General features: G+C 47.6%; 1 protein-coding gene across 7 annotated transcripts in view; it reads left to right on the top strand.

The window, feature by feature from the left end:
• SCN8A (sodium voltage-gated channel alpha subunit 8) overlaps positions 1-27,228 on the top strand; it is a 65,770-nt gene that overhangs the window by 16,886 nt on the left and 21,656 nt on the right. For 3 of the 7 annotated variants that reach the window (XM_037411672.1, XM_037411673.1, XM_037411675.1), the window contains exons 2-15: positions 1,013-1,342; positions 8,796-8,914; positions 10,373-10,462; positions 10,684-10,812; positions 13,073-13,164; positions 17,302-17,523; positions 18,501-18,564; positions 19,159-19,300; positions 19,993-20,199; positions 20,734-21,021; positions 21,410-21,769; positions 23,538-23,673; positions 25,464-25,702; positions 26,127-26,300. In XM_037411672.1, coding sequence (XP_037267569.1) covers positions 1,067-1,342; positions 8,796-8,914; positions 10,373-10,462; positions 10,684-10,812; positions 13,073-13,164; positions 17,302-17,523; positions 18,501-18,564; positions 19,159-19,300; positions 19,993-20,199; positions 20,734-21,021; positions 21,410-21,769; positions 23,538-23,673; positions 25,464-25,702; positions 26,127-26,300 — 2,538 coding nt within the window. In that variant the 5' untranslated portion in view covers positions 1,013-1,066. Of the gene's footprint in view, positions 1-1,012; positions 1,343-8,795; positions 8,915-10,372; positions 10,463-10,683; positions 10,813-12,840; positions 12,933-13,072; positions 13,165-17,301; positions 17,524-18,500; positions 18,565-19,158; positions 19,301-19,992; positions 20,200-20,733; positions 21,022-21,409; positions 21,770-23,537; positions 23,674-25,463; positions 25,703-26,126; positions 26,301-27,228 lie in introns of those variants that run through there. The other 4 variants (XM_037411674.1, XM_037411677.1, XM_037411678.1 and 1 more) reach the window with 4 other exon arrangements.

Genomic DNA, 27,228 nt, shown 5'->3' with positions numbered 1-27,228 from the left:
GGCTGTGCCTCGTCTGCTTCCCTTTCCTTTTTATTGTGGACAAGCGCTTTTGCATTTTTTATTATTTTTTTTTACGTTTACATCTGATTTTTACGTTGGCGTTTGCATCTGACCTTTACGTTGCATCTGATGCAAAGACAACTCCGCATCTAACCCGCGGTATTCTAGAACCTTAACTTTCAGGAATTACTGTCAGACTTGTCTTTTGACATTATTTCACTCGTAGGGCCTGAAATGAGCGGAACCCCCCTGCTAATTAGATAGATGTTAAACGAAAGGGTGAGATGTGACATCCCGTAGCTGAGATGCGGTGTAGAAGCGGAGCCTACCAGGGTCTTGGTGCTGCCTCCAGAAGCGCTCGGGGTGCTCCCTGGCACACCTAGTCCCACGCACACCGAAGTTATTAAGGAAATTTCTCCTTAGCTGCAGTAATATCCGATAGGACACGAAGGAGCGTGTGGGTTCTTTAAAAGAAGTCGGCGTGTTCCGCGCGTGTTGGTCGCCGCGCTCTCCCGTGAGCCCAGCCCCGCATCCCTGTTCCGTTGTGCGGTGCTGCAGCATCACCGCGCCGCATGCCTCGCTGGTAGCAGGGGGGACATGTGTCCCGAGGCTGAACACCTCATCCTGCGATCGCATCCCACTTGGAATTTTTGGCTAATAACCAGGTTGCTGGAGAGCAATGCCCGGTAGACTCAGTTTTGCAGGAAAACACTCTTTTTTTGCTAAAGTTGCTTCTCTGAATGGGTTCTGTAGTCTGGGTGGGTGGCGGGGGGGCCCAGGGGGCACCCAGCGCAGGGTGGGTGTTGCAGAGCCAGGGGTGCTGGGGAGAACCTGGCCGATGTGTGTGGGGTGATGGGCAGGTCCAGCCCCGACGTGCATCTGCCGTAGCTTGTGCTGGGGGTCCGAGGATGCCAAGCGCGGCGTTGCTTTTGGCTCTCGGGTGCCGCGTGCTTGTCTGCCTGTGCGTGCAGTGACTGACTTTGTTCTGCCTGTGCTCTTTGCTCCCCTGCAGAGCTGACCTGTCCGGGGTGCAACATCACTAAAGAAGCTGCTGCAGGATGAAAAGATGGCAGCACGGCTGCTCGCACCACCGGGCCCTGATAGTTTTAAACCCTTCACTCCGGAGTCTCTGGCTAACATTGAGAAACACATCGCAGAATTGAAAAGGAAGCAGCGGTCGAAGCAAGACAGCAGCCACCGGGATGATGATGAAGACAGCAAACCAAAACCAAACAGTGACCTTGAGGCGGGGAAGAATTTGCCTTTCATCTACGGGGACATCCCCAAAGGCCTGGTTGCTGTACCGCTGGAGGACTTTGACCCTTATTATATGACCCAGAAAGTGAGTCTGCAAGAAAGAAGTCGCTAAACCGCCTTTTTCTTAGGAAATTTCAGGTTTGGGTATGGTTTGAGTAGAAGACAAAGAGTGGAGTCTTTGGATGGGGCTTGTTTGCTTTGTGTGTTCTATATTTTTCTTTGAGGTTTAATAGAGATCAGCCTTTAAGCACCTGCTTGGATGGTGTTGGGAGAACAAGGTCTGGAAATTAAAAATAGATAAAGTTGTGCTAATGTGCCGATTTTAACCGTGAGGGCAATAAGAAGAATTTAATGGAGAGGTAACCATAACGGTTTTAACTGTGTGTATTTCATTACTTGCATGGAATTCAGTCTGAATTTTACCGTTACGAACCAGCCGGACGTGGAATCATGCCTCAAAAAGAAGTGAGATAAACTAATTAAGCCGCTTTCATCTTGGTAATTTTTATTTTTAAAAATATTTGTCTGTGGAATTAAGGTGATAGGGCGGGAGGCGTTTGTGGGTGTGTAAAGAAATGGTGTCATGAGGGAAGTGGTGAGCAAGCAAACGCTGTGCTGGAATTGGAGGGGAGGGGTCTTCTGCTGGTGAAATAAGAAAGAGCATGATCACTGGTTTTCTTCGAAGGCTAGATGACTTAAAGCCATGGCTTGTTTCTACTGTTTAATTTCATTGTTTTCTTTGCTAGAACTTTAATTTGGATAAGCTGAGATAATTACCGGCTCTGACTCCAGGCTTGGCTGTGCCACTTGAGAAGCTGGAGGTTTGACTGCGGATGTGACAGCAGTTGTGATGTGACCATTCAGAACTCGGGCAGTCACGTCAAATCAGCAACTTGGCACAGGGAACAAAACATTTTCTGCCTTCGTGTTGGGGCAGACGTTCCTTGTCGCACTCAGAAGCGATTCTGTGACTGGCAGGGTGTTATTTGCGTGGAATCAACCGAATTTGCTGCCAGCGTTGGGTATAACTGATTGTTCTTTTCTGCGTTTGCATTAGGGAGTTTAATGCTTATTTGTTGTGTTGGTGGTGCTGGGAGTACTGGTACCAGCTCGGCACAGGGCTTCGAAATACGGTGCTTGTGTACATGTGGAATGCCAGGCGGATCGGTGGTGTCCAGGTGGATGTTGTACTTACGGAAGAACATTGACACCTGAGGTTGCCAGTGAGAAGATGGCTTACATTATCCCTCAGAAATATCTTCTCTTCATTAAAGAAATATTTTCTTTTGATCAAACAAATCCGGTGTTGCCTGGTTGTGGCGCGGGCAGGCCGCAAGGAGGAGACACGTGGCTGAAGAGCAGTTCCCAGCATCAACCCTGTTGATTGCGCCTGAGCAAAGGAGGTGCTGTGAAATGTTGCTGCAAATCCGAGTGGGAGTGTTTGGTGCTCTCGTGGTGCTCGTGTGGTTGAAGGGACAGTGTGTGCGGGAGAATCAGGCCGTATTTTTCCCAGCAGAGGTAGGAGAGCGGTGCTGAGAGGGCGGTGGGCGCTGCCGTGTCCTGGAAAGCTGGGCAGAAGCTCCTTGGTTGTCTCAATGTCCCACCTGAAGCAGGAGGCAGAGGGGAACCCCGTTAGCTCCATCCCTCTCCCTATTTCCCTCCCAGCATGGAATAAATCATTTTTTGAGAAAAATAAGGCACGTGCCCAGTGTCAAAGGCATCTGCCATGTCTGCAGAAGGGCACTGTGCGTTCCAACAGGATCCCTTGGCCAGTGTGCTGCCAGGCGGAGCTGCCAAGCGATGGAGGGGAAGGTTCTGGAGATGGGACACCAACTGGCACAACCCCACCAGCCTCAGACATGCTGTTCGTGTGCAAAGAGCCTCACTCTTCCCATAAACGCTGGGTTAGCGTTTCACCGCCTCTTTCTTTTCATCCCCTTCAGTACGACGATAGTTTAGGTGCGTGCTACTTCTTTGCTGCTTCAAATAGGCAGTGACTTCCCTCAAATAATTATTTTTTTTTAAGGCCATTAAAAAAGGCCCCTTCTCTGAATCATCGGGAACTGTGAATCTGCTTGAATCATGGGCATTTTTCCAAGATTTTTTTTTTCTCTCCCCCCCCCTCTCTCCAGCATTTGCCAGAAGGCTTTGCATCATAAGTCTTTTCTTTTAAAGCTGGACGTAAAGCGTGCGTAGGAACACATCAGCTGGTGGCTTTTCCTTGCAGTAGGACGCGGTGCTCTTGGTTGATCTAAGAAAACTGAAACTGCGTTTGAACTGAGAAGCTGAACTTCCCAGTGGCCTGGTAACTGATATTGAAAGGAGAAACAGTGTGACCTAGAAAGGGACCTGTGGTACAGAGGGCATCAAAATTCCTGGGTTCTGTGCCCTGCAAGCGATGGTTTTGTCCGAGCTGCTTCTCTTTGCTCTGTTTGATTTTGCAAAATGGGAGTAGTGACTCTTAGGGATGTCCGTTTGCTCGCAGATAGCAGATTTGGGAGCTAATTTAGCTCCTTTTTGCCTTTAGGTGAGTACCAGGGAGAATTTTTTCACGAATCTTTGTTTTGCAAATAGGAATCACCTTCCAATTCCTGGCCTGAAGCATGTGGCAGAAGCAATACTTGCCCATGATATTTGTTGTGGAAACCTGGAACATTTAAATTTAAAAAAAAAAAAACAACAAAAGACAGGTGCATGAACTTCTGTGTGCAAACAAAATTGAGGAAAGGCACCGATCTAAGCATCCCTAGCAATGACAGCAGAGCAGCTGGTTGCCTTGTAGTTGCGTCTTCCTTTGGTGTTGGCTTAAGCAAGAGGTGGGGACCATCACCCTCTTTTATTTCTGCAGCCTTATTAGTGTTTCTATTTTTTTAATGCTTTTCCATTTTTTGAGCCCCTTTTTCCTTCTTTTCCATTTACGGCCTAGGCTAGCGCTCCTACTAAACAACCGCCTGCCTTTTTTTTTCCCCACTGAACATGACTTTTCCCAGGTTGGGACCGTTTTCCTCGACCAACTTCCATTTCACTCGGTATGAATCTCCTGCTTGCTGCAGCACCGGGTAACGGTGGTAGCGCTCCGACGATGGCTCCGTTGGCGAGGCAGTAGAAGATCCCTGAATATTCTGGGAGTTGAGATGATATATAAGCTTAGGTGGATGGATGGCAATGGAAAAATCAACCCTGCGGTGGTAGAAGGCTGGCTGTAGATCCTAGTGGGCTTGTCTGGAGGTCACCTATAGCTTGCTGCTGAGCACCTGAGGATCCTTCTCGCCTGTACGTGCCAGCGGAGTGACTTGCAACTCCGTCAAGTCACATGCAGGGTTTGGAAATGGGCCCTCCCGGTCCAGAATGTCACCTTGGCTGCCTGGACCTGGGATGATGGCAGGGATGCGAGGGCGGCCAGCAGGAGGCATGGCTGGCTCTAGCATGTGCGTCAGGGACTCCTGGCTCCTGGCTTCCGTAAGACAAGGTCCTGACGCCGTTCATGGGTTTTGCATTTGAAGTCACTGAAACAGAGGGGAGAATCGGGACCATCTCAGAAATCAGCCTTTTATTTCCAAAAGCAATGCCTTTGCCAAAAGAAGCAAAAATAAAGACCTTTTCCAGGTCTTGTGCATTTAATGTTGGGTTTTTTTTCTTCCACTCCATCTTTCCAGTAGGCTTAAAGGGGAAAGGGAGCGTGCCCTTCCTCCACCCTCCCTGCTGTCAGGATGGAATGAAGAAACGGGACTGTAATCCCTGTCCATCGTCTTCTCCGCTCCTTTCTGGCTGTTGGATGGGAGGCAAGGTGTAACGCCGTGGCACGTAGGGCTTCCCTGCCACAGCCAGGGTGTGCTGAGCACAGCATGGACCAGCAGGCCAGAGGGTCCCTGCTGGTCGCCTCCACAGCCGCAGCCCACTGGTGACCAGTGGAAAACGGGAGGATTGTTTCCACATCCGAGGCGGAATGAATTTCCTTGCGCTTGCAGATCGTGATGTCCTTAAGGCTTAAATCCAGATCAGTTCCTCAGTATTGCGTCTTAAGCAATATCTGTTTTCTAGAAGACATATTTCAGGAATGTTTTATTGAATGATTTCAGAAAATGTCAAGGGTTTTTCCGATGTTGGGCTTGAAACAAGAGGTTAAAACAACAGCAAAATGTGGCAGGTACTTTTTTTTTTTTCCCCGTAAGCTTTTCAGTGCTGAAGATGAAGCCACTAAGCCAGAATAAATTTGTCCCCTTTTTTAGGGGATGGAAAAGTAAATAATGTGGTTTCTGTTCGAGGCAGTACACCTCTGTGAGCCAAAACCGACTCGAAAAAAATTTTTGCATTGACGTTTAATTCCGTATAGACTTTTCCAGCCTCCAGGGTGCCAGCGTTCCCTGGAAATTCGTTTTGAAAATAGCTGCGTGGAAGTAGCTTGCTCAGGGTGTCGTCAGAAACTTGCTTAACGTCGGGAGTAAGGCAGTCGTCACACTGCTGCCGTAGGAACCTGGTTCCATATGTTCTGAGGCTGGTGGTAAAGCTCTTTTCTTCTTCAGTCTCCTGCCCACTCCTCCTCGCTTCTCCGCCGTTACAGAATTGCTTAATGCAAAACCTGCGTGAAGCAGGAGCGGTTTAAACCCTCGTGTGACCGGGATGCTTCTTGCCATGCCTTGGTCAGTTCTGTCCTGCTCTCCAGCATGGCTTCTGTCCTGCTGGAGTTTTGCCAGTGGGTTTAGAGAAGACTTCCCTTTTTTGTGTTCTCTTTTCTTTTTCTACGAGAGCTCTTTTCCAAGGCTTCTGCAAAGCGCAGGTTCCCAGCCAACATTTGGAAAACCAACGTGGACGGAGCCTTTTTTGCCACTTTTTACCAACAAACAGAGACTCTGGAAAGTTCAGCCGGACTTTTTTCTCTCCGTGAGCGGCTGCAAAATGCCTTTTGCCAGGTATCCCTGTCTCTGCCTTTCGAGATCTTAAAAAGGGCTTAAGGATGTTCTTGGACCCAAACCAGCAAATGTTTTAAGAGCGTGCAGCCATTTTGAAATGGAGATTTAATATGTCAACAGCATCAAGAACCACCCCCCCTCAGGTTAAGGTTTGAAATTGCCAAATGCTTTTTGGCTTTTGTGCTTTTCTTTCTATTGAGGAGGCCAAGCGGAGATTTACCCAGGATTTTATCAGGTACGCGGGAGAACCAGAGCCACGGATCTTGGAATTGATGAGCAGACTGGGATGTACTGGGACCTTAGTGCTGTGGTGGTTGTTGGGCTTTATAGAGAGGGATAATTTCAACACTCATTATGGTCTAGAAAGAGAAAGCCAGGCAAAGCATGGAAGGGAAAACACAGAGCTGCCTTAGGTGAGGTCCCATCCCAGACAAAGGGCTGAGCTGGCCAGCAGCATGTGGAGTCCAGGGCTGGGAGGCAGCTGCCCTGATCGTTGGGTGAAAACAACAGGGAATGCCAAAATTCGGGGTCGATCCTGGTGAAAGAGCCCTTGGAAACGTTGTGTTCCCTTGTAAGCCATCCAGTGTGCCCAGGCCACCAGCTGGGACCCTCCATGCCGAGGGCTTTGTGTCTTCCTTCTCCAGTTGAGCCTGGCTCTTCCAGTACCGCTCCAAGCTCCGCGCTGGGTTACGTCTCGGCAGGATGGTTTTGCTGCTGGCTGAGCTGGATCTGAGCAAACCAGGGGGCTCCTGGCCAGAGATCTTTTCCCCGTGTGGAAATGGAGGCACCATGAAACGGAGCCACCTCCCAGAAGCACCGCCTGGGCTTTGGGAGGGAATTTCTGCCTTTACGTGGGCACAAGGCGAGCTGGACACTGTGCAGCACGGTCATGGCAGGGATGTCAGGGCTTCAAAAAGATGTGGGAGAGCTGAGAGCTCCGTGTTCTGCTTAAGGACACGACCGAAGCCCGTGAGCATCCCAGCGCGATGGGGATCCTGCTCCGAAGCCTCCACAGGGGATGGTGATAGATTTTAAAATTAATGTTATGTGAGTCCTGGAAAGTTTGTGGTGTCTGGGAAGGAGAGACCTGGTTCTTACAATTGGGTGTCCCTTGACCACTCTGTAATCCACACTTTTGAAAACCTTAACGGCCTTTTAGCATATTATTAGATGCCAAGGTAATCTGTTCATAAATGCTTGATGCTGCAATTTCAGAGCTGTCCAGGGTTATCTTTAAAGTGCTTTTGTTGCGAGATGCATTAGTGGTTACGCTAACTAATCTTTCTCGGAGCTGAACCACAGTCTCATTTTGATTTCCTTTTCAAATAATTTACTGCTCAATGGTCTAATTGAGCCAAACGAGCTCGAAGACGTTGTTTCACTTCCTAGGAGGGAAATGACAAATTTCGGAAGAGTGAGTCTCCTGGGGAAGCACAGTGACTGCGTTGGCAGAAAGCCCTCGTGGATTCCCTTGTGTCGGACTCCGGGAGGCTGGGGGCTGTGCCAAACGGTGGGCTGGTGCTGGGGAGCGAGCCTGCGGCGAGTCCGGCTTTGCTCTATCCCCCTGCACCCCCCTGGGTTTCATCCTGCCTCGCCGATGCTGCAGCATCCCAGAGGGAATGGGAGAATGGTGCCAGGGAAAAAGCTTTGGCTTTTCAGTGCACACAAATTGCTTTTCTTTTTTCTTTTTCGTTTATTTTCTTTCTTTCCCTTTTTTTTTTTTTTTTCTTCGAGCGGTAGGTGCATGGAGTGTGCTGGTATGAAGCAACCACGGTTCTAATTTTGCCTCGCCAGATGGCTGTGGGTGATTTTCCCAGTGCTTTTTGAGATGTGTGTTCACTAGCGGGGAGATGAAAGAGCGGGTCTGTATTTTCAAGCTGGGGATGGAGAGCTGAGATCGGTCCTGCCTCACGTTTCCATGATTCATTCCACAGGTTTCCGCAGAAAGTAGAAAAACTTAACATCTTGCTAATTAAAAGGCACCGAGAGCGCGTGATTCTGGAGCTGGCGCAGCGATGTGGAATGGGCTCAAAACTGGGGGCGATGGGTGTCTGACTTGTGTCTGCTGGGGGGTGGGGGGGGCTCCACCGTGACGTTTTCTTGCTGCTCACCTGTCCCGTCTTTCTTCGCCGGTGAGATGCTCCCATGTAAAAAAGCGCGGTGGCTGGCGGTAGCTGTTAGTGAGGTTTGGGAAGGAGCTGCTGGCTATGCCGACGCGGTGCCGTAAAGATGCTCTCGGGCAGTGGCAGCCACCCTGGGTTCAGCTGCCAATTCTGCTCCTGAATTTGTGGTCCTGAGTTGCTTTGGGCCTCGGTTCTTAGCTGTTAGATAGGGGTGACAGCGCTTCCACCCTGGCACCGTGCGCTCTGGGATGGGAGATTTTGCTTCTGCTCCTCTGAGGTGTCTGGGAAAATTGATGGTTTTGAGTAGAATTATTCATGATGTACCAGTAGGTATGTTTTACCCTAATGGGAACTTCAGAAAGGAGATAATCCTTCAAAAAAAAAAAAAAAAAAAGCAGAAAATGCTATTTTTTAACCATGGAAGTTCGTCTTTTTTTGTACAATTCATGCTTTGATTTTCATGCATTAACTCTCTCTCTCTCTCTTTTTCTTTGTTTCTCCACAGACCTTTGTAGTACTAAACAGAGGGAAAACACTCTTCCGATTTAGTGCCACACCTGCCTTGTACATTTTAAGTCCTTTTAATCTGTTTAGAAGAATAGCTATTAAAATTTTGATACATTCATATCCTTTTGATGACGGGAGTTCTTTTCACCTTTGTATGTTGGTGGAAAAATCTCTCGGCGGTTGTCTGCCTGCTCGGTTCAAATAGCGGGTCTGAATTACAGCCTGGGGAAGTTGGGCTGGCCGCTAAAATGTGCTTTTTTTTGAATGAGAAAAATTCATTCAAATAGGTACATCCAACCAAGAAAACTTTTATTTATTCTCCCTGCTAAATCGTACCTGTCCGTGCCCGTTTTTCGATCAGTGCATTCATAAATTTTGGGACAGGTACGATTTAAGGTTACGCTTAGTGAAGAGGACTTGAGCTTGATCTAGCTGCTAAAATGGTGAAATAAAATTATTAGCTGGAGAAGGAGCCAAAGATACCTTTGTGTTAATTAGGGGCTGACTGATTCCTTGCTCTTTTGGCATCCCTCAAACTTCCTTCTAATGGCAAGGCTGTTCTAGAATGTTCCGCTGCCGGGCTTCCGACAGCTCTGAGAGCTTCGGAGTCATCGTTGGCATGTGTCCTTAGGAGAGGAAAACCCAACCCAACAGTAATATATTGACTGAGCTGCTTTGCCCTCTATTTATTTATTTTTAGGAAGCAACTCTAAAACGAAAACACCTTTGTTTGTTGTTTCAGAGGCTCCTCTAAGCTTCCTGCATGGCGTATGAAGAAAAAAGCTTTTCCATCTTTTCAAAGTCGCCTGGGGAACTGAGGGCTGGGAATGTTTTCTTTGGCTCGTGTGTCATTTCTCGTAGGCTTTCCTCCCCTCTGGATGTGCCAGGATGCAGCTGGGAGATGCAGATCTGCCGGTGGATCTTGGGTCTTGACCGAAGATCCATCTGAGTCTGCTCAAAAAGTTCTGGGAATCAAACCAGCTTTGGTTTTGACCCTGGATTTCCCCATCCTGCTAATAATCCAGTAGTTAAAATCCACACTGGCTTTAAATTCTGAAATCGCGCTGTCCCTGCAGCGCTCCTCAAACCAGTTGGTCCAGCACCTTCCATCTGGGAATGTGACACACGAGGTGCTGAGCGCCCAGGGAGGGGGGCAAAGATGTTCAGAAATATTCATGGGATTTTCTCCCAGAAAAATCCTGGGTGCCCACGGATCGCAGCGCTGCTCTCCTGCTGGATGTATTAGCAGACAGTATATTTGATGCTACTGAATAGACGGGGATTAATTGGGGAGACGTTTTCATCAAGGCATGGGATTTTTTTTGAATTGCTAAGACACCCCAGAAAATCTAAAATAAATTGAACGGTGATGTAAAAATACTATTTATATACAGTCACCTCCGTCTTATTTCCTGTGACTGCTGGAAGCGTCTTGGCTCTTATTTGTAGTCCACAGGGGATAGACTGGAAATTGTTGAATTTATGAATTTTATGGCAGTTCAGCGATCTTTAGGGAGCCGTAAGGTGATGTAAAAAGCCACCCGAGTGTCCCTTTGATCCTTGACTTTGTTCCACAGTATTTAGCATGATCATTATGTGCACTATTTTGACCAACTGTGTATTCATGACTTTTAGTAACCCACCCGAATGGTCGAAGAATGTGGAGTAAGTAACGTTTTTTCTTCAGCATCTCATAGAATGTTGGTTTGCTTCTATCGAGCAACCTGCTCTTGCTCACGTTTACATTCGCACTCATACAAATCATCTTAAATAGCCGCTTTGTTTAGCTACCGTTTGTAATTCATCATGCAAAAACGTTTGTAATTTGTCTCTTTTCTTCGTATTTCTACAAACGTCTCAGCACATCTCTCTCTCCCTCCTAACAGGTATACATTCACTGGTATTTATACGTTTGAATCACTTGTGAAAATTATTGCGAGAGGTTTCTGTATAGACGGCTTTACTTTCCTCCGCGACCCCTGGAACTGGCTAGATTTCAGCGTGATCATGATGGCGTAAGTGGTGTTTTCGCATTATTTCAGGCGTTTGTGGCACGCGGGAGGGGGCGAGGCCTTAGGAGGAGGTGGGGGGTGTAAGGGGAAAAAAGAAATCGAGGAAAACTTGAGTGAATCCCCAAAAGATTTCTTTCTTCACTCTTCAAAAGAAAGCTTTAGCCTGACACGGAGTCACAGATTGAAAACGCAACTCCATGGAGTTAGTGGAGTTGCTGTTGCAAAAAATACAATTTTCTGAAAACTGCCTTTATTAATACAAAACTTTATAACAGCGCCTAGCATTTTAGATGGCTCACGTGCCAGAGGGGCGGCTCGTTCTGTTAAAAGTAGGACTAGGAGCCAAACAGCTTTAAATTCTAGTCTCTACCACTCCTTCCCTCCTCGGGCTTGCATGTTACAACATCCCAGGCTGCCACTTCAGGTTGACTGGTTACTAACCCGTTGCTGATGGAGACGCAGTGTTGGAAAAGGAGACCCTTGATTTTCCTTCCTCGTTCTTTTCTCTTGTGCCAGATCAGCTTACATGGGTCTGATAATGAGGATTCATGGGGATGTCTGAATTCACAGCTGAAACAGGAGGTGCACGCTAGATTTCTGGGTTGTGTTTTTTTTTTCCTTCCTGGCCTGCGTTGATCATTGTTTAGGCTTAGTGCCACTGCTGAAAACCAGGTGTATGTCACTAGTAGTCTGAATCGCCAGTAGAGGAGACTTTGTCTTTTTTTTTTTTTTTTTTTTTTTTTCCCTCTTCTCCATTTGTTTTTGAACATTGCACGTGTGCATGGTTGGGCTCCTGTAGAAAACAGCCGATGAAAACTCAGGGATCACGTAGGAGCGCTCAGGAGCCGAATTTTCAAGGGTTCAGAGCACTTGAATTTAATTGTAGTAACATGCTTTAATTATACAAAATGCCTTTTTTGGGGGGGGGGCTGGATTCTGCACCCAAGGTTGTTGATTTCCCTGAGTTTCTGTTCTTTTTCTACTTGCCTTTTCCTTGTCTGTTTAAATTATATGCAAAGAGTTGGACATGGTAGACCAGAAGGCAAATAACCAGGAGCTTTTTTGCTTCAGAGCAGACGGGGATCTGCTGTGCAGGGTGTAAACACCCCTGCGTGGGTAAAGCTCCCAATTCCGCGCACACAGACCAAGTTTGACCTGTGAATTAGTTATTTCCTTTATTTCTCCATAAATTAACAAGTAGCAGCACGCCAGCTTTAAAAGGCTCGGTGCATTGGTCTTAAATAAACGTGCCAAATCTCCGTCTGCTCGGTAACCTCCTCATTTCCAGGGAGGTTGCCTGTAGATTTCAAATACAATTTTATTTTATTTTTGTGTCAAGGGCTAGAGCAAGCCTGTGCCTTGCTTAAATCCCACTGAGAGGGGCTAAGTTTTATGAAGCACCTGAGCCCTTTCTGCACCAGGAAAGATATTGAATATTGTGCCTTTCTTTGCTTTTTCGTACCGTGTTGCTCCCCAGGCGGCACAGAGGAAATATTTTAAGTTCTGGTAAAACAGAACTTCATTAATTTTGCACCAAGCCTCTTATCCTCGGTGTATCTCAGGTTTATCCCCTGGTAAAATGGGGATAATTGCCCTGCCTGTGGCTCGCAAACAGGTCGTAAAGCGCAAAGGATGAAAATGAAGGGTGCTAATCAAAGCAAAAGGCGATCATGCTTTATTAAAAGCCTGAAGTGATGCGAATATCCCTGAAACCACTGAACTGAAGTCGCCAGGTCTCCTCGCCCATTTGCCACTTTGACAGTTACCTTTTTCTGGAGGGAAAGCCTTAGATTTTTCCAGTCCCGTATAGGCGAAAAGGCGAGTATCTTAACTGTGCACCTGGCCAAGCTGGTTGCAGCGTGGAGAGACTTAAAACCGGGTTTTGGCTCTGAAATTTGTCCGTCCCTCTCTTTGAAACGCCAGTTTCTAAAAGCGTTTTGACTGACGAGCTGTTTTTCCTGCAAACAAGACAGACTGTATGAAAAGGAGGGTGACCCCAACGGTGCCATTAACTCTGGTTTAATTCTGCAGGTATATAACAGAGTTTGTAAACCTAGGCAATGTTTCAGCTCTGCGCACTTTCAGGGTTCTGAGAGCTTTGAAAACTATTTCTGTAATTCCAGGTAAGGCGGCCTCCGGTTGGTGTTAGCTGTTGGGTACAGGCCCCCTGTGAGTGATGTATTGCTTTTGTCTGTAGTTGTTGTTTTATTTTGGTTGTGTGTATTGTCATGGTGTTTTTTGTGTGTGACCTCCCTCATTGCAGATATGTCACAGAGTTTGTGGACCTTGGGAATGTCTCAGCATTGAGAACTTTCAGAGTTCTCCGAGCTTTGAAAACTATCTCTGTTATTCCAGGTGAGAACCATTAAGCATTAAAGGCTGGTCTTGTGTGTATCTTTTCCATACCTCCCCCCTCCGTCCTGCATTGCTTATTTCTCAGAAATGGCGCTGGGATATTTTTGATGGGCTTTGCAGTCTGTATCGACAGAGTTGTTTGAAATTAAAGCTTCTGGACCATCAAATTATGGGATGAACAGGTCTGCTGCCCCGTACCTCTTTATCCCTGTGGCCACCTGACCTCTGGAATGGAAGCCAAACCTGAAGTTGAGCTTCGGATGAATAACGACCACATGCTCCCTTCCCTCCCAGGCCAAACGGTTTCTTGCTCAGCAAGTTGCCCCGGTATCACCAGTGTCTTTAGAGTTGGTGTAGGAATAACTTTGTAAAGCCAAGTAAGCAAAACCAAACCCAGATTAAAACTTTTCCACGTGAGGCTGCTTCAATTACGTGGGATCAGGCAGGATCCAGGGCAGGTCATCTTCTAGGTGATCCCTGAGCTGCCTCCCCACCTGCTGGAAGGGTTGGTGCTGCCAAACGGAGTGTTGGCATTACCAGCTTTTGGTATGGCATAGTGCAGCCGATTGTCAGCTGTTACTGTGCAACAGGAAACTACTGTGCAATTAGTGACCCAAAGCATTGACCATGCTTTCAGTGAGCCAGAAGTCCTTGTTGGGAGAGCTGCCCATTTCCCGTGCCACCCCCGGAGCTGGGCTTTGCGGGACTGTCACTTACAAAGTGACGCTTCTACGCTCTTAATCTGGGTGTCCGAGGGTAAGCGATGGCCCCTCCTTTATTGTTAGAGACCACGGAGGCATTACGGGCTGGGAGTATGGTTCTGATCCTGAATTCTTGTGCAGAAAATTCTCGTGCAGGTGGTTTCTCAAAAGTGGCCCTGATTCTAAGGTCAAGCTCACGGCTCAGTTCTCACAAGCACTGAAGCATCTCTAGATTTCCAGTTCTCAGGTGCTTGACCTGCCTCAAGGTAGGCACCCAAAACCATCAATCGCTTGATGAGGTTTTTTTGGTCTTCTATTTGCGCTTTGTTTCCTAATGCATTCACTGATGATGGTTCTTTTGCTTTCTCAGGCTACACTTGCATATACGTTTGCCAGAAAAGAGACTATGGAATTGTAGGGGCCCATCACTTTTTGTCCCCATTCCAGACTGCTAAACCCATCAGATGTACATGGCTGTTGTGCATGATGTTCTTAAGTGGCGCCTGCTTTCCTTGCACCGAATGAGAATATGCTAGAATAACGTTCTTATTTAGCCTTCCTTAATGTCCGGCAGTGCACATCCAAAGAGCAAAAGAGATTTGCTAATTGCTGTTTAATGTCCGGCCGTGCACATCCAAAGAGCAAAAGAGATTTGCTAATTGCCGTTAGCGGTGCACTGGACGGATCCGAAGCGCAGTTGCGATTCTATCAGCCTGCTACAGGTATTAAGTGGCTTGCCTGAAGAAAAGCATCGATGTTATAAAATCAGATGTGTCTGTTTTGCTTTCGTATTCCTAGCAAAGTGAAGATGACGCGGCTTTCGTGAGCTGGGTGCTGAATGTGTGGCAGCATGCCTTGTCTTCCTACGGAAAGGAGCGGAACGGTTCAGTTTTGTATCGGTCTCTCCATACTGCTCGAAACCAAAGGAGTTTTCCTTTTATTTCACGTGACGGCAAGGGGGTGTGTGTGGATCTGAGCCCTTCCAAGTTCAGCACAGCCCTAAGCTTTCCTAAAGGGATGATTTTCTGCCTACTTTTATTAGTTAATGTGATATTTATGAGAGGATGATCTGCCCTGCAGCTGAGGTGGGGCTGGTGGAGCACCCGTGGCTGGAACGGCCGATGGCCAGCCTGTGGTTTATTTGTCTCCCTTTGGCTCCAGGATGGGATTTTCCCAGCTGGGGTTCTGCGGGACGTAGGTAAAGCACAAAACCTGCAGTAAAACCCCCCTCTCCCATCTGGGACTTAACAACATGCGGAATATAAAGCATTTGTGTGATTAGCCTTTGGGGTTATTTAATAGGAATTTAGGCGCAGAATGCTCTTGATGGGTTTTAGTGCTGTCATGTCTCAGGGAAGAAGGGATTTTTAGAATATGCTTAATATTAAAACGTAAAGGGGTTCCCCTTCTGCTCCAGTGCCTCGAATGGAATGGGAATTCTAGCACTGTGCTGAGCTAACTAGAAACTCATCTTAGCAGCACAATGAGTGCTGACAACCTCTTCTATCAATAATTGGAATTATCCTCAGTGTGTTTTTTTAGACAAAAACAGGGACTATAACCAGAATACAACGTGCCACTGAAAAGAATTCCGTGCAGGTAGAGGGTCTGTCCGGATCCGTGCGACAGGAGCAGACTGTGAGCTAAAACATCAAAATATCGCTTTCATCTGATGGCTTTAGACCATAGTAAACTCAGTGGTGGTCTGATGGTATCATTTTATTGCTGCTGTTATTAGTGTTTTAATTGCCTAATGCCATCAGTGTCCCTGTGACACACTTCCATGAAAGGGGATCCAGGCTAATCGGGATCTGCGGTCCTGAAGGCGATCGCTCCAGCCGAAAGCTGTGGCCGTTGTGTTTGCCCTGTGGCTGGACTGGGAAGGCTCTTGCTGCCGGTTGATCAGCTCAGTGCCAAACCCCGTTCTCCGTACGTGGCTGTGGGAGAGCAGCATACAAACCGGGAACGCTGGCGCTGGCATGAGGGCTGCATGTGCGGAGCGGTGCATCTTCGGGCGATGGAAAGGAGCATGAAACGGTTTGTCTGCCAGAAACGGCAAAAACCTGCTTCGTGTGGGCGTAGGGCTTTGGCGTTGGCTAAAAGTTGTGAAGGATGAAGTAAAAGACGTTTTGCAAAATTATTCCTCCGTCAGAATTCCTTTTTTTTATTGAGCTGGGGTTGAATCTCTACGTTCCTGATAGGGATCAAACCTCTGATGGGATGGAAAGGTTTGCTGGGATGGAAAGCTTTGTTGGCATAGCAAGATTTGTTGGGATAGAATGGTTTGCCGGGATAGAACGGTTTGCCGGGATAAAAAGGTTTGCCAGGATAGAGAGGTTTGTTGGGATAGCAAGATTTGCTGGCATAGAAAGGTTTGCCAGGATGGAAAAGTTTGCCAGGATAGAGGGGTTGGCTGGGATGGAAAGATTTGTTGGGATAGAATGGTTTGCCAGGATAGAGAGGTTTGTTGGGATAGCAAGATTTGCCGGGATGGAAAGGTTTGCCGGGATGGAGAGGTTTATTGCCTTGGCCAGAGCCCTGGATCAAACCAGCCCTGAATTCATCTGGATCTGTGATATTTTAAATTTAATTTTCCCTCTTCCCTCCCTCCAGCCTCCTTCACTATTTATTTATAAATGCAAGACGGCGCTACCCGACATTGGGGAGGCTGATTAAAGGGCCCTGATGCCGTTTGATTTCTGCGTCCAGAATCCTTGTGTGTTTAGATCTGCCCCCTGAAAGCCCCAGCGCTGCGTTCCTCCCCAGCTCACGGATGCTGCCTCTTGCAGAAGGGTTTGGAAAACCGGCAGGATTCTTGGCTTAGGCCTGAGTTCCCTTCTGTTATTGGGCCTTGCCTAGGAACGATCCCGACGGCCTCGGGAAAAGCCGAAGAGCCAGCACTCTGGATGAAACCCTGCCCTCCCCGTAACAACCCCCATCCTCTAAATGAAAGATTCATCTCCCACAAAAGTGCGGAAAGGGTTTCGTTAAGCAGCAGAAACTTCAGATGTAGACAGCTGGAAAGGGGTTGGATCCTTGGAAGTTGTTGTGCCAATAAGCTGGGCTTGAACATGACTTAAACATGTCCAGGGAGAGGTTTGTAGCTGTGTATCTTCATTGAATGTGTCTGTTCAGACAAATCCTGCTTTCATGGGGGTGACTCCGAGCGTGCCCCACACCCTTCTGCCATGTTCGGGTGCTCTCGGGGCTGAGCGCCGTGCTTTGGGTTGTGCAAACTGGCTGGTTCACCAGTGAAACCAGTGAGCTTGGGTCCTTCAGCACCTCGGCAGCACTTGGAAAAACCTGGATGCGAGCGGTGGTTCCCAGGAATCCGCCGTCCCATCGCCGCAATCTTTTGCCACCGTATGTATTTAATTTTTCCCCTGCCTTTTCCCTCTCCAGGAGTTGATTTCGAGTCTTGTTTTCTTCTCTACAGGCTTGAAGACCATTGTGGGTGCCCTGATTCAGTCCGTGAAGAAGCTGTCGGACGTGATGATCTTGACGGTGTTTTGTCTCAGCGTCTTCGCTCTGATCGGCTTGCAGCTCTTCATGGGCAATTTAAGGAACAAGTGTGTGATATGGCCGATAAACGTGAATGAGACTTACCTGGATAACGGCTCCAGGGGCTTCGACTGGGAGGAATACACCAACAATATGTGTAGGTATTTCTGCAACCTCGTGATTTGGCGTCACGCCGCCAAGCGGGATTTCGGACAGGCTGTGGAGTGTGGCATGCCCAGCTCTGTGCGGTAAAACCCCCGCCCCGTACAGATATTTTTGGGGTTTTAGAAACCTGCCCTTATTAAGGTGTTTTTAGTTGTGTTCATCCTTCAGAAGGTCTTGGCTGCGCTTGTTTAGCTAAAGGTTTTGTCAAAAATGCTGCTTTTTTCCTGCCTTTTTTCCTGCCTTTTTTCCTGCCTTTTTTCCTGCCTTTTTTCCTGCCTTTTTTCCTGCCTTTTTTCCTGCCTTTTTTCCTGCCTTTTTTCCTGCCTTTTTTCCTGCCTTTTTTCCTGCCTTTTTTCCTGCCTTTTTTCCTGCCTTTTTTCCTGCCTTTTTTCCTGCCTTTTTTCCTGCCTTTTTTCCTGCCTTTTTTCCTGCCTTTTTTCCTGCCTTTTTTCCTGGCTCTTCCCCCTTCCCCCCCCCTTTTTTTTTGTGTTTCCAATTAAAAACTGTTGACATACGGTAAACAGGAAGGATCTCTGCCCATTTGAATTCCCGCGCTGAACGTCAGCCCCTGCACTTAGTTTTGCTGAGTCCTTCAGACAACGCGCAGGATGGTGCTGGGACCTGCGCAGCATCCTTCCCCGCTGGCGGGGTTTCAGAGCTGGAAACGATGCTGCGGATCATCAAGGACTCCAAGTTTTTGTAATTTCATTTCTTCCTCCCGTCTCACGTGGAGCTCCTCCACTGTGCAGTCAGCTACTTTTAAATCTTTATCCAAAATGCTGTTGTGGCTTCAGAAAGATGTTTAAATTTCGACACGGTTAGTGGGGCTGATGTTATTTAAAACAGTTACAGTTTACTGATAAATTTATCCAGAGGGCTCTTCAGCGAAGGTTTTTGTGGTTCTGTAGTATGTTAAATCCTGACTCCCTATGTGTATGTGCGTAATCTTTTCTTTTTCATCTTCCCCAGCAAATTTTTACATCATTCCTGGCGCCCCTGATCCTTTGCTCTGTGGTAACAGCTCTGATGCAGGGTGAGTGTTGAGCTTTATTAAAAGCAGAGACTCTTAATTACTGTCGATGTCACGTAATAATGGCAAAACCTTTGGAATATTTCCTGTTGCTTCCTTTGTTGGTTGTGGTGGTTTTTTGCATGTAAAGGGTTTCACTTTCTTAATTATTAATCCACTTTTACCATCGGTTTGACTAATATAACGCAAGCGGGCATCTCAGGAGGCAGGTATGGCTAACAATGATTACTAGCAGCATTATTTCCCACGAGAACCATCAGAGAAGTAGGGGATGGAGGCTGAGAAATGGAAACTTTCCATGTGCTGTTGGTTTTTCACCCTCTCCTTCAGCCCTGAGGACGCTTAGGGCAAAAGCTCATCCTTGGGGCTCATGTTGGGTGAAAAGCCATGTGTCGCCGCGTCTCGTTTCCATCGAGAGAACAGGGCTTGTCTGACTCCCCCCTCAGCCTCCTCCTCTGCTCTTCTGGCTTGACACAGAAAGCAAAACCCGTGCCGTTTGTTAGGAGGGTTGTAAATATCTCCCTAAGCGTGGCGAATGTGCATGTTTTCAGCTTGGTGCTGCCTCGGTGCTCTGAACTGGTTGTCATCTTTCCGCAGTCAATGCCCGGAGGGTTACACATGCATGAAAGCAGGACGGAACCCCAACTATGGTTACACAAGCTTCGACACTTTCAGCTGGGCTTTTCTGGCTTTATTTCGCCTTATGACTCAGGACTTTTGGGAAAACTTGTATCAATTAGTAAGTAAAAGCTTTGCTTCGACGTTAATGCAAGGTGAGAATTTGGGGCAGCGCAGGAGAGGAACATGCGATATTTTTTTATTTTATTCCACCTATTCGAAAGGGTAACTGCCAGTACAGCTGCGTGGTGAGATGCTGGGTGGTGAGGAGGATGGGGATGGTACCTGAAAGCGGGTGTCCCACTCTGAAGTCCAGAAGGAACGGCAGGACCTCAGCGTGCATGCGGATGGGCCGGGAATTCATTCTGGATGAGCCTGAGCGCCTGCCGCAGAACTTGCGAGCAGCCCAGCCCTGCTCACAGAAGGTGCTGAGGCGCTTTTTAGGGCAGAATGTTTCCCAGTAACCCGAGGATGCTTTGGGGATCTTGCTGAAATGGCTTTTCTTCGATTTTCTTTTGGTTTAAGGGAGTCTGAGCACTGAGTTGCTGAGGTTTAAGGCAGTCTAAGGTTGTGAATCATGTTCAGTTTGCAGCCATCGGATGGTCCCTTCAGAGGGGAAGAGGGATGTCGCCTTTTGCGTTCATGGCTGAGGAATGTGCTGTGCCTTAGTGCTCTGAGGTGCTGAGATATTAAATATTCAGCACCACTGTATTTTCTTAGAAACATTCAGGTCAGGACGCTTGGGATCGGTGCATTGGGTGTCACTCGGAAATCGCTTTCCCCTTTCCTTTTACCATTCTTTTCTACTTCCAGACCTTACGAGCAGCAGGGAAAACCTACATGATCTTCTTCGTCTTGGTGATCTTTGTGGGATCATTCTACCTGGTTAATCTGATCCTGGCTGTGGTAGCCATGGCTTACGAAGAGCAGAACCAGGCGACGCTGGAGGAGGCAGAGCAGAAGGAAGCAGAATTTAAAGCCATGTTAGAGCAATTGAAAAAGCAGCAGGAAGAAGCACAGGTGAGTGTTTCCATTGCCTGGGTTTGGATGCTTTTGCCTATTTTAAGGTTTATTTGCCTGTCAGTGAGGTATGATGAAGAAAACGGCAGCGATCCCGTGGCTGGCTCACCTGGCATTGTGTCCCTTGTTGGCTGGGGCTGCCGGTGCTTCCCTGCTGTTGCTGGCGTTTCCTGAATGATCCACAAGCTGGCTGTGATCATTTTCTGCTGGAAAACTTCTCTCCTGTTAAGGGAATTTTAAATCTTCTCAGAGCTCCTAGTGCAGTGCGGGAATATGTCTGCAAGAAGGACAAGTTCATCTTTGTTGGTCCTGTGTCAGATGCTGATAAACAAAGCCGAGGGACCGAGAGATATTTTACCACCCGCAAAAGTAAACTAGGAACAATTTTTTACAAATCCTGGCTGCAGGTTTCTTCCAGGAGAAAAAATCAGCATCTCAATCCTGCCCCAAAGACTCGTCCTTAGGTGCATTAAGCCATCTATGAATCCTGGTAGGATCTGATTTATTTTTCCCTTCTCTTGCCTACGCCCTCAGGCTGCGGCTATGGTCACTTCGGCAGGGACGGTCTCCGAAGACGCTGTGGAAGATGATGGTGGGGGGAGGATGTCTCGGAGCTCCTCGGAGATTTCCAAACTCAGTTCCAAGAGCGCCAAGGAGCGTCGGAACAGGAGGAAAAAACGAAAGGACAAGGAGTTGTCGGAAGGAGAGGAGAAGTGTGACAACGAAAAGGTGTTCAAGTCCGAGTCGGAGGATGGCATGAGGAGGAAGGCGTTCAGGCTGCCAGATAACAGGCTAGGAAGGAAATTTTCCATCATGAACCAGGTAGTTTGAATTTCCTTGGCTACTGTTCATGCTCGCTTGTAGTCGGGATCATAGTCTAGATCCCTATTAGCATGCCAAAGGGATCTGCCCACCGTCTTAAGCTTGCAGGGGACCAGGAGGCTGCTTAACGGGCCACGTTTGCAGCCCTTGCCCACACTTCTCCTGGCTTGAAGTTGTTTCTGAGAGTAGAAAATGCAGCCAGTAACCTCCTCACCAGCGTAGCTCAGCCAGCCGAGGGTCAGCACCTCTCCCAGCGTGGCTGACGACAGCGCTGGTGCTTTGGGTAGACCTGGAGAGGGAGCGAGACCCCTTTAGCAGCACTCAGCACCGCAGCGCTTTGTTTCCGTGCTATTGATGCTGTTGTCGTTCTTTCTTTTCTCCCTCCTAGTCTCTCCTCAGTATCCCAGGCTCCCCTTTTCTCTCTCGACACAACAGCAAGAGCAGCATCTTCAGCTACAAAGGGCGGTTTCGTGACCCGGGTTCGGAGAACGAGTTCGCCGATGACGAGCACAGCACGGTGGAGGAAAGCGAAGGCAGGAGAGATTCCCTCTTCATCCCCATCCGCGGTCGCGATCGGAGGAGCAGCTACAGCGGCTACAGCGGCTACAGCCAAGGCAGCCGATCCTCGCGGATTTTCCCCAACCTCCGGCGAAACGTCAAGAGGAACAGCACGGTGGATTGCAACGGCGTGGTGTCCCTCATCGGTGGCCCCCCTTCCAGCATGCCTGGGGGCCGCCTTCTGCCTGAGGTGAAAATAGATAAGGCAGCTACCGATGGCAGTGGAAGGGTGTCAATGAGTAGCCAGCGTAGGCATGGCGGTCCGTCCTCTCCTCCTGCCTGCCACCCTTGGGGTGAGCCAGGCGTCCTGCCGGAATGAGCATCGGGCGGGCGATACGGTCCAAACTGGATTAATCCCCCCGTGCTTTTAACATCCCCTTTCTTTCCTTCTCAAACTCCGACACCCACCTCCTTCTCCCACCCCAGCTTTCTGGGAAAAAAAACCACTTGGAATTGAGTCCTTTGTTAAAGGACTGATATTAATAGGGATGCTGGGGGTGTGGCGGGGCAATTCGTAAGGAGCTGTTGAAAGCATGGGGAGCCCAACCAAAGCTTGTTGCAAGTGCTCTCCACGACAAGAGAAAATATTATTTTATATATTTATAGATATATTTATAATGGGGATTTCAAGGGAAACACAGTCTTTTAGCTCCCACTAAATTTTGCAAGGGAAACTGTTGGTAAAAGAAGGAAATTTTAAAATACCGTTTCTGAATTTTCCTTGACTGTGACTTTTTGTAGTGAGTTGGCTGAGTTGGTGTTGAGTAACCCTCTTAGTGGATCAACATTTCAGAGTGCAGGAGGGAAACAAAGCTCAAAATGCAGAGTATTAGTTAGTGGGGCGTAAAAGAATCTGAATAAGATTGTACCGACATCATTTGAGAGATACCGAAATCAATCATTTCTGAGAAAAATCTGATTACCGTGCCTATAAATTCCAAGCAATTTTTTTGTAGTTATCTTAATTCTTGTAACATGTTTGACCTTAATTAGTTATGTTAAGCATCAGTTGCTACCTGTTTTTTCCCCTCCCTAGTTAGCATGTTAATACAGTGTTTTGCTTGAGTAGTTAATTCCCTTTCTAAAGCAGCATGGATGCGGTAGGAATAGTAATCTGCACGATGCATGCGTAAAAGAGAAAGTATTACTTAGCAGTTATTTTTCTGACTCTATACGTAGAGTTCAACATGCAACAAGCGATTAACTATCACGTTGGGAGAGCTGCACGGGCTGTGCGGAGACCTTGCTTCGTTAGCAGGCAGCGGCAAAATCCTGTAATGAGGGGGGAAACCCGTAGTTATCTGTTAGTACTCCAGGTTGTGCCTAACGAGGATGGGCATCTCCAGGGCAGGGAAGCTGTGAGGTGCCTCTAGAGGTGCACGAGCTTTGACGGGAGCAGAGCGAGGTGATGCTTCACGGGGATGAACTCGAGACCTGGTTCAGTTCCCTGTCATGTTAAAAATTAAGCTTCGTAGGGGGCTGGAGCGGGAGGAATCCCTGCTGGTTCTCGGTGATGTGGCTGAACTTCTTCCATCCAAATTTTCAGATGCAGATTTTGAAACAAATGTTGGTACTGTCAGATGTTGCGTTCCTGACCTTCGTTAACTGGGGTGGGTCAGGCTCCCACCAGCTGGGCTGTAAAGCGACCTGGTTAATAAAAGTCACTAGTGCTGTTTGGTAGTGGTAGGGAGCATAAATGACTTGGTACTCCAGCAGCCTTCATTAGAAATGTTCGTTAAAATACAGTCCTTCGTTTCTCTGAGGCTGGGGAGCACTGGTGCTAGCAGAAATGAGAGGGCTTGAGTTTTGGTGTGACCATTTATATCTTGTAGGAAGGGGAGGACAGTGGGAGCAAAGACACTTTTCTCTCTTGGACTTATGTATTTTCTAGGCTGAGAGTCTGTAAAATACCGGGAAGGCTTGAAGACTTTGTATTAACCATCATATGAATTTTGCAGGGTACTACTGAAATCGAAATTAGAAAGAAACCTGGTGGGTCTCTGCTGGTCTCCATGGATCAGGTGAACGCATCCTATGGAAGAAAGGACCGAACCAACAGTGTGATGACCGGCTTGACGAATACCCTCGTGGAGGGTAGGTATGGCTCCGAGGTCTGGGCTCCCTCGGTACCTATCAGTTGCTCTCCCTTGGTGTGTCGGACGAAGATCCCAAAGGTCTTTTCCGACCGAAATGATCCGATGAGAGAGGACCCATCCTGCTTTTACAGGTCGGGTTCCTCACCCCCCGTCTGCCCTGGGCTCCCTGTCCTGAGCTGTGCTGATGGCTGCGGGGATCAGAGCGATAGCTGGGCTGTAGGGAGCTGGGGGAGGGGGATGGGCTGAGGTCAAGGGCAAGGTCAGGTAAGTGCTGCACAGCAGAGATCGGGTTTGACCTTTGGGTGTCTGACAGGGGACCTGCGAGCCCATCGGGTGTGCAGGATTCAGCTGTCCCTGCGTCCAAGTAGTTCATAGTCCCGCATGGGTTTTGCCTAAACCTGCTGCTTTTGAGTCATTATGGAGCCAGAAATATTTATTAAGACTTTATTTCACTTGGTTTTGCGCCTGAATTACGTAGATACAGAGGTGAAGGCAGCGGAGAGCTGTACTTTTACAACGATGAGTATGCGGTGCAGGGATGATGGGAGTAAGGCGCTGCCTGGTGCAGGTGTTCTGGCTCCTGCCTTCTCCCAAGGACCGCAGGGACCCCCCTTTGCTTACGAGCCGTGGGAGCAAAGGATGGGAGCTGTGCTGAGAGCTGCAGTGTGACAGCTGTCAAAAGAGAAAGGGACAGCGGGATGACAGCAATTCTGAAACGGACAGCACATGGAGATGAGATTTCCAACTCTTGTTATGCAAGAGCCAGCAAAAATTTCTGAACAGCAGCCGTATGAGGTTGATGATCTCAAATTCCTGCTGTCTCCTGCAATAAAATTGTATGAAAACTAAATATACTTAGAAACAGAGCAAGGTTCTGCTGCTGCTTCCCTCCCACACAAACGCCTACAGGCTACAGTGCTACGGCCCTCTTTTTTAACTTTAGAAATTCCAAGGCAACTAAATACTAAGCAACCAGAGAACCAATGAGAAAAAGAGTGCAGCGGTCCTTTCCCTACTCAGGAAGAATAAAACTTCAGCCTGAACAGCTGTATATCCTCAATGGAACCATTGCAAGTCAAAGAATAGAGGGGGGGAAACTCCTGATATTTTTATTTTTTTTTTTTTTTTGCCCTAAGCGCTTGAAATAAGCCAGTGTACAAAAAAAATAATGGACGCGGCATTGCGTTTGATTTCTGTAGATGGATGTGGTTAGTCTTAATCGGGTTATTCCTGTTTAAAATCCTTTGCAGCATTATGTCATGTATTTCCTCTTTTAGACTGCGTCTGCATTCAGCGCAGAATTCATTTAAGTTATTTTAAAAACTGGCACCAAAGACAGTTCAGGATCTGTAACTTGGATTTAAACCATTTTACCTTGATGGGTTCTGGGTTAAATAAATCCCTTCGTTTAAAATAATTGGCACTGAATCATAAGAGCCAGGCAGGGCTGTTGCACAGGGTTGGAACTGCTCTTCCTGGTGACCTCGTGCAGTCAACTTGACCCAACTCTTCCATTGTGGCAACCCACACGGTTGGCCACGGTCGTAAGGTTCTGGGCTTAGTAACTCTTGGTCTTCGCTATTGCCAAGCGTCCCGGAGTTCTTCTGGTTTGGGCGTTGTGTGTGCGTGTGGAAAAACACACCTTTGGCCCCAAAATACTGAATTTTGGTGCAAGCAGGGAGGTGTTTGTGACGGGGAGGTATTTTAGCCGTGCCGGCTGTCAAGACACATCCAGTGGCCATAGAGGTGAAGACTCAACGCTGCTGCTGTTTTGTTTTGTCACTGTAGAGCTGGAAGAATCCCAGAGGAAGTGTCCCCCTTGCTGGTACAAATTCGCCAACACGTTTTTGATCTGGGAATGCCACCCTTACTGGATGAAGCTGAAGGAGATCGTGAACTTAATTGTCATGGATCCTTTTGTTGACTTGGCCATCACCATCTGTATCGTGCTGAACACTTTGTTCATGGCCATGGAGCACCACCCAATGACCCCGGAGTTTGAGCACGTGCTCTCCGTCGGAAATCTGGTAAGATACTATTGGTAAATATTCCTTACACATCTGCTCCTACTGGGATACATTGCTAGTTAAGGAAGATTTAGGCTGAAAAAACTGGTTCTAGAGGACACAGAGTGGTGTGAGCTTGCCACGTTGCTCTGTGTCAACTCAGAGATGTTTGCTAAGGGTGCGCTTCTCTGGTCAGAATTCTTAAATTCCTTATTTAATTCCTTAAAATTCCAAAATATTTAATTCCTGGTATGCCTGAGTAGGTCAGTGGTGTTTGTGCTGCATCGGAGGAGCAACAACTACTGCAGCCGAGCACGTGGCGTTGCGGAGGCTGCGCGTTTGAGTTGCTGTGACAAATGATGGGGTTGGATATTGAACCTGAACATCAGAACTTGAACCAAAGCGACTCTTTACCTGTCCTTTGTCTCTCTCCTCACCGCTCCAGGTTTTCACGGGAATTTTCACAGCTGAAATGTTCCTGAAGCTCATTGCCATGGATCCCTACTATTATTTCCAGGAAGGGTGGAACATCTTTGATGGATTTATTGTCTCCCTCAGTTTAATGGAACTGAGTCTAGCAGATGTGGAAGGACTTTCTGTGCTGCGATCTTTCCGATTGGTATTCCATATTCCAGTTCTTTTTGCATGTTACTCTCTTGGAGCCACTAGAAAGCTTTTTGCATAAGAAAAGACAAAAACCACCAGTTGTTTTCTGGTTTGGGGGAGGATGGAGGTGGAATAGAGTCATTTTTGAGGTCTCTTCTTACTTGACAACTGCTGTTCATGAGATCTGAGCGATGGCTCGTTGCGTTTAGGCAGCGCAGGAGAACTTGGGAGGTGTTTTGTTGTTCTTCGTAGAGGTGGAGATGGACCACATCAGAACACACCTCTGATTTCATGTGGTCACATTTGGTAGGTTGTATGTTACACTGTCACAAAGGCGCTGGATACTTCCAGCCTTCGTGTGCTTTAACTTGTGCTGTCAATGGTTAAACTTCTGAAAATGAAATTACAAAAAACCTCAGGGTTGGATTTTTGGGTGCAGAGAACCACAACCGAGGTTGGATTTTCCAAGGAGCACAGTAATGAGAAGCTCCCGCTTATATCCAGCTTCAGAAAGTCTGTCTCCAAAGTGAGATCCTCTGGAAAACAGATTTTGATTGTGTGTTCTGGATGCGCCAGGAAAACAAATCCTTCCCAGGGGAAGATGAGAAGGATTCGGGGAAGCAAAAAGTAATTTTTTGTGACACACAGCCTTCAGATAACTCTTCTGTCTTCCTTAACATTGCAAAGTTTGCAAAGCGAGGTGGAAGCTCCGTGCCTTTCCCTTGTAAAGGGAGATCACTGTGTGTGTGGGGATAACTAAGTACAAAATACAGGATTTTTTTTACCAAATTCAAAGAGAAGTTAAGTGTTCCCTGCTCCCGCTGACTTTGGTAGCAGAAGCATGGGCTTATGTTTACGTAAAATGCGAGATGGTTGCTGTTTACGTAAAGTTCAGCCTGATTTTCCTCTTTAAGATGAAATTAAATTGTCATTCTCTGCTC

The sequence above is a fragment of the Falco rusticolus genome, chromosome 19 (genome assembly GCF_015220075.1).
Source record: "Falco rusticolus isolate bFalRus1 chromosome 19, bFalRus1.pri, whole genome shotgun sequence".
Taxonomy (NCBI): Eukaryota; Metazoa; Chordata; class Aves; order Falconiformes; family Falconidae; genus Falco; species Falco rusticolus.
This window is presented reverse-complemented; position numbering and strand designations above follow the sequence as displayed.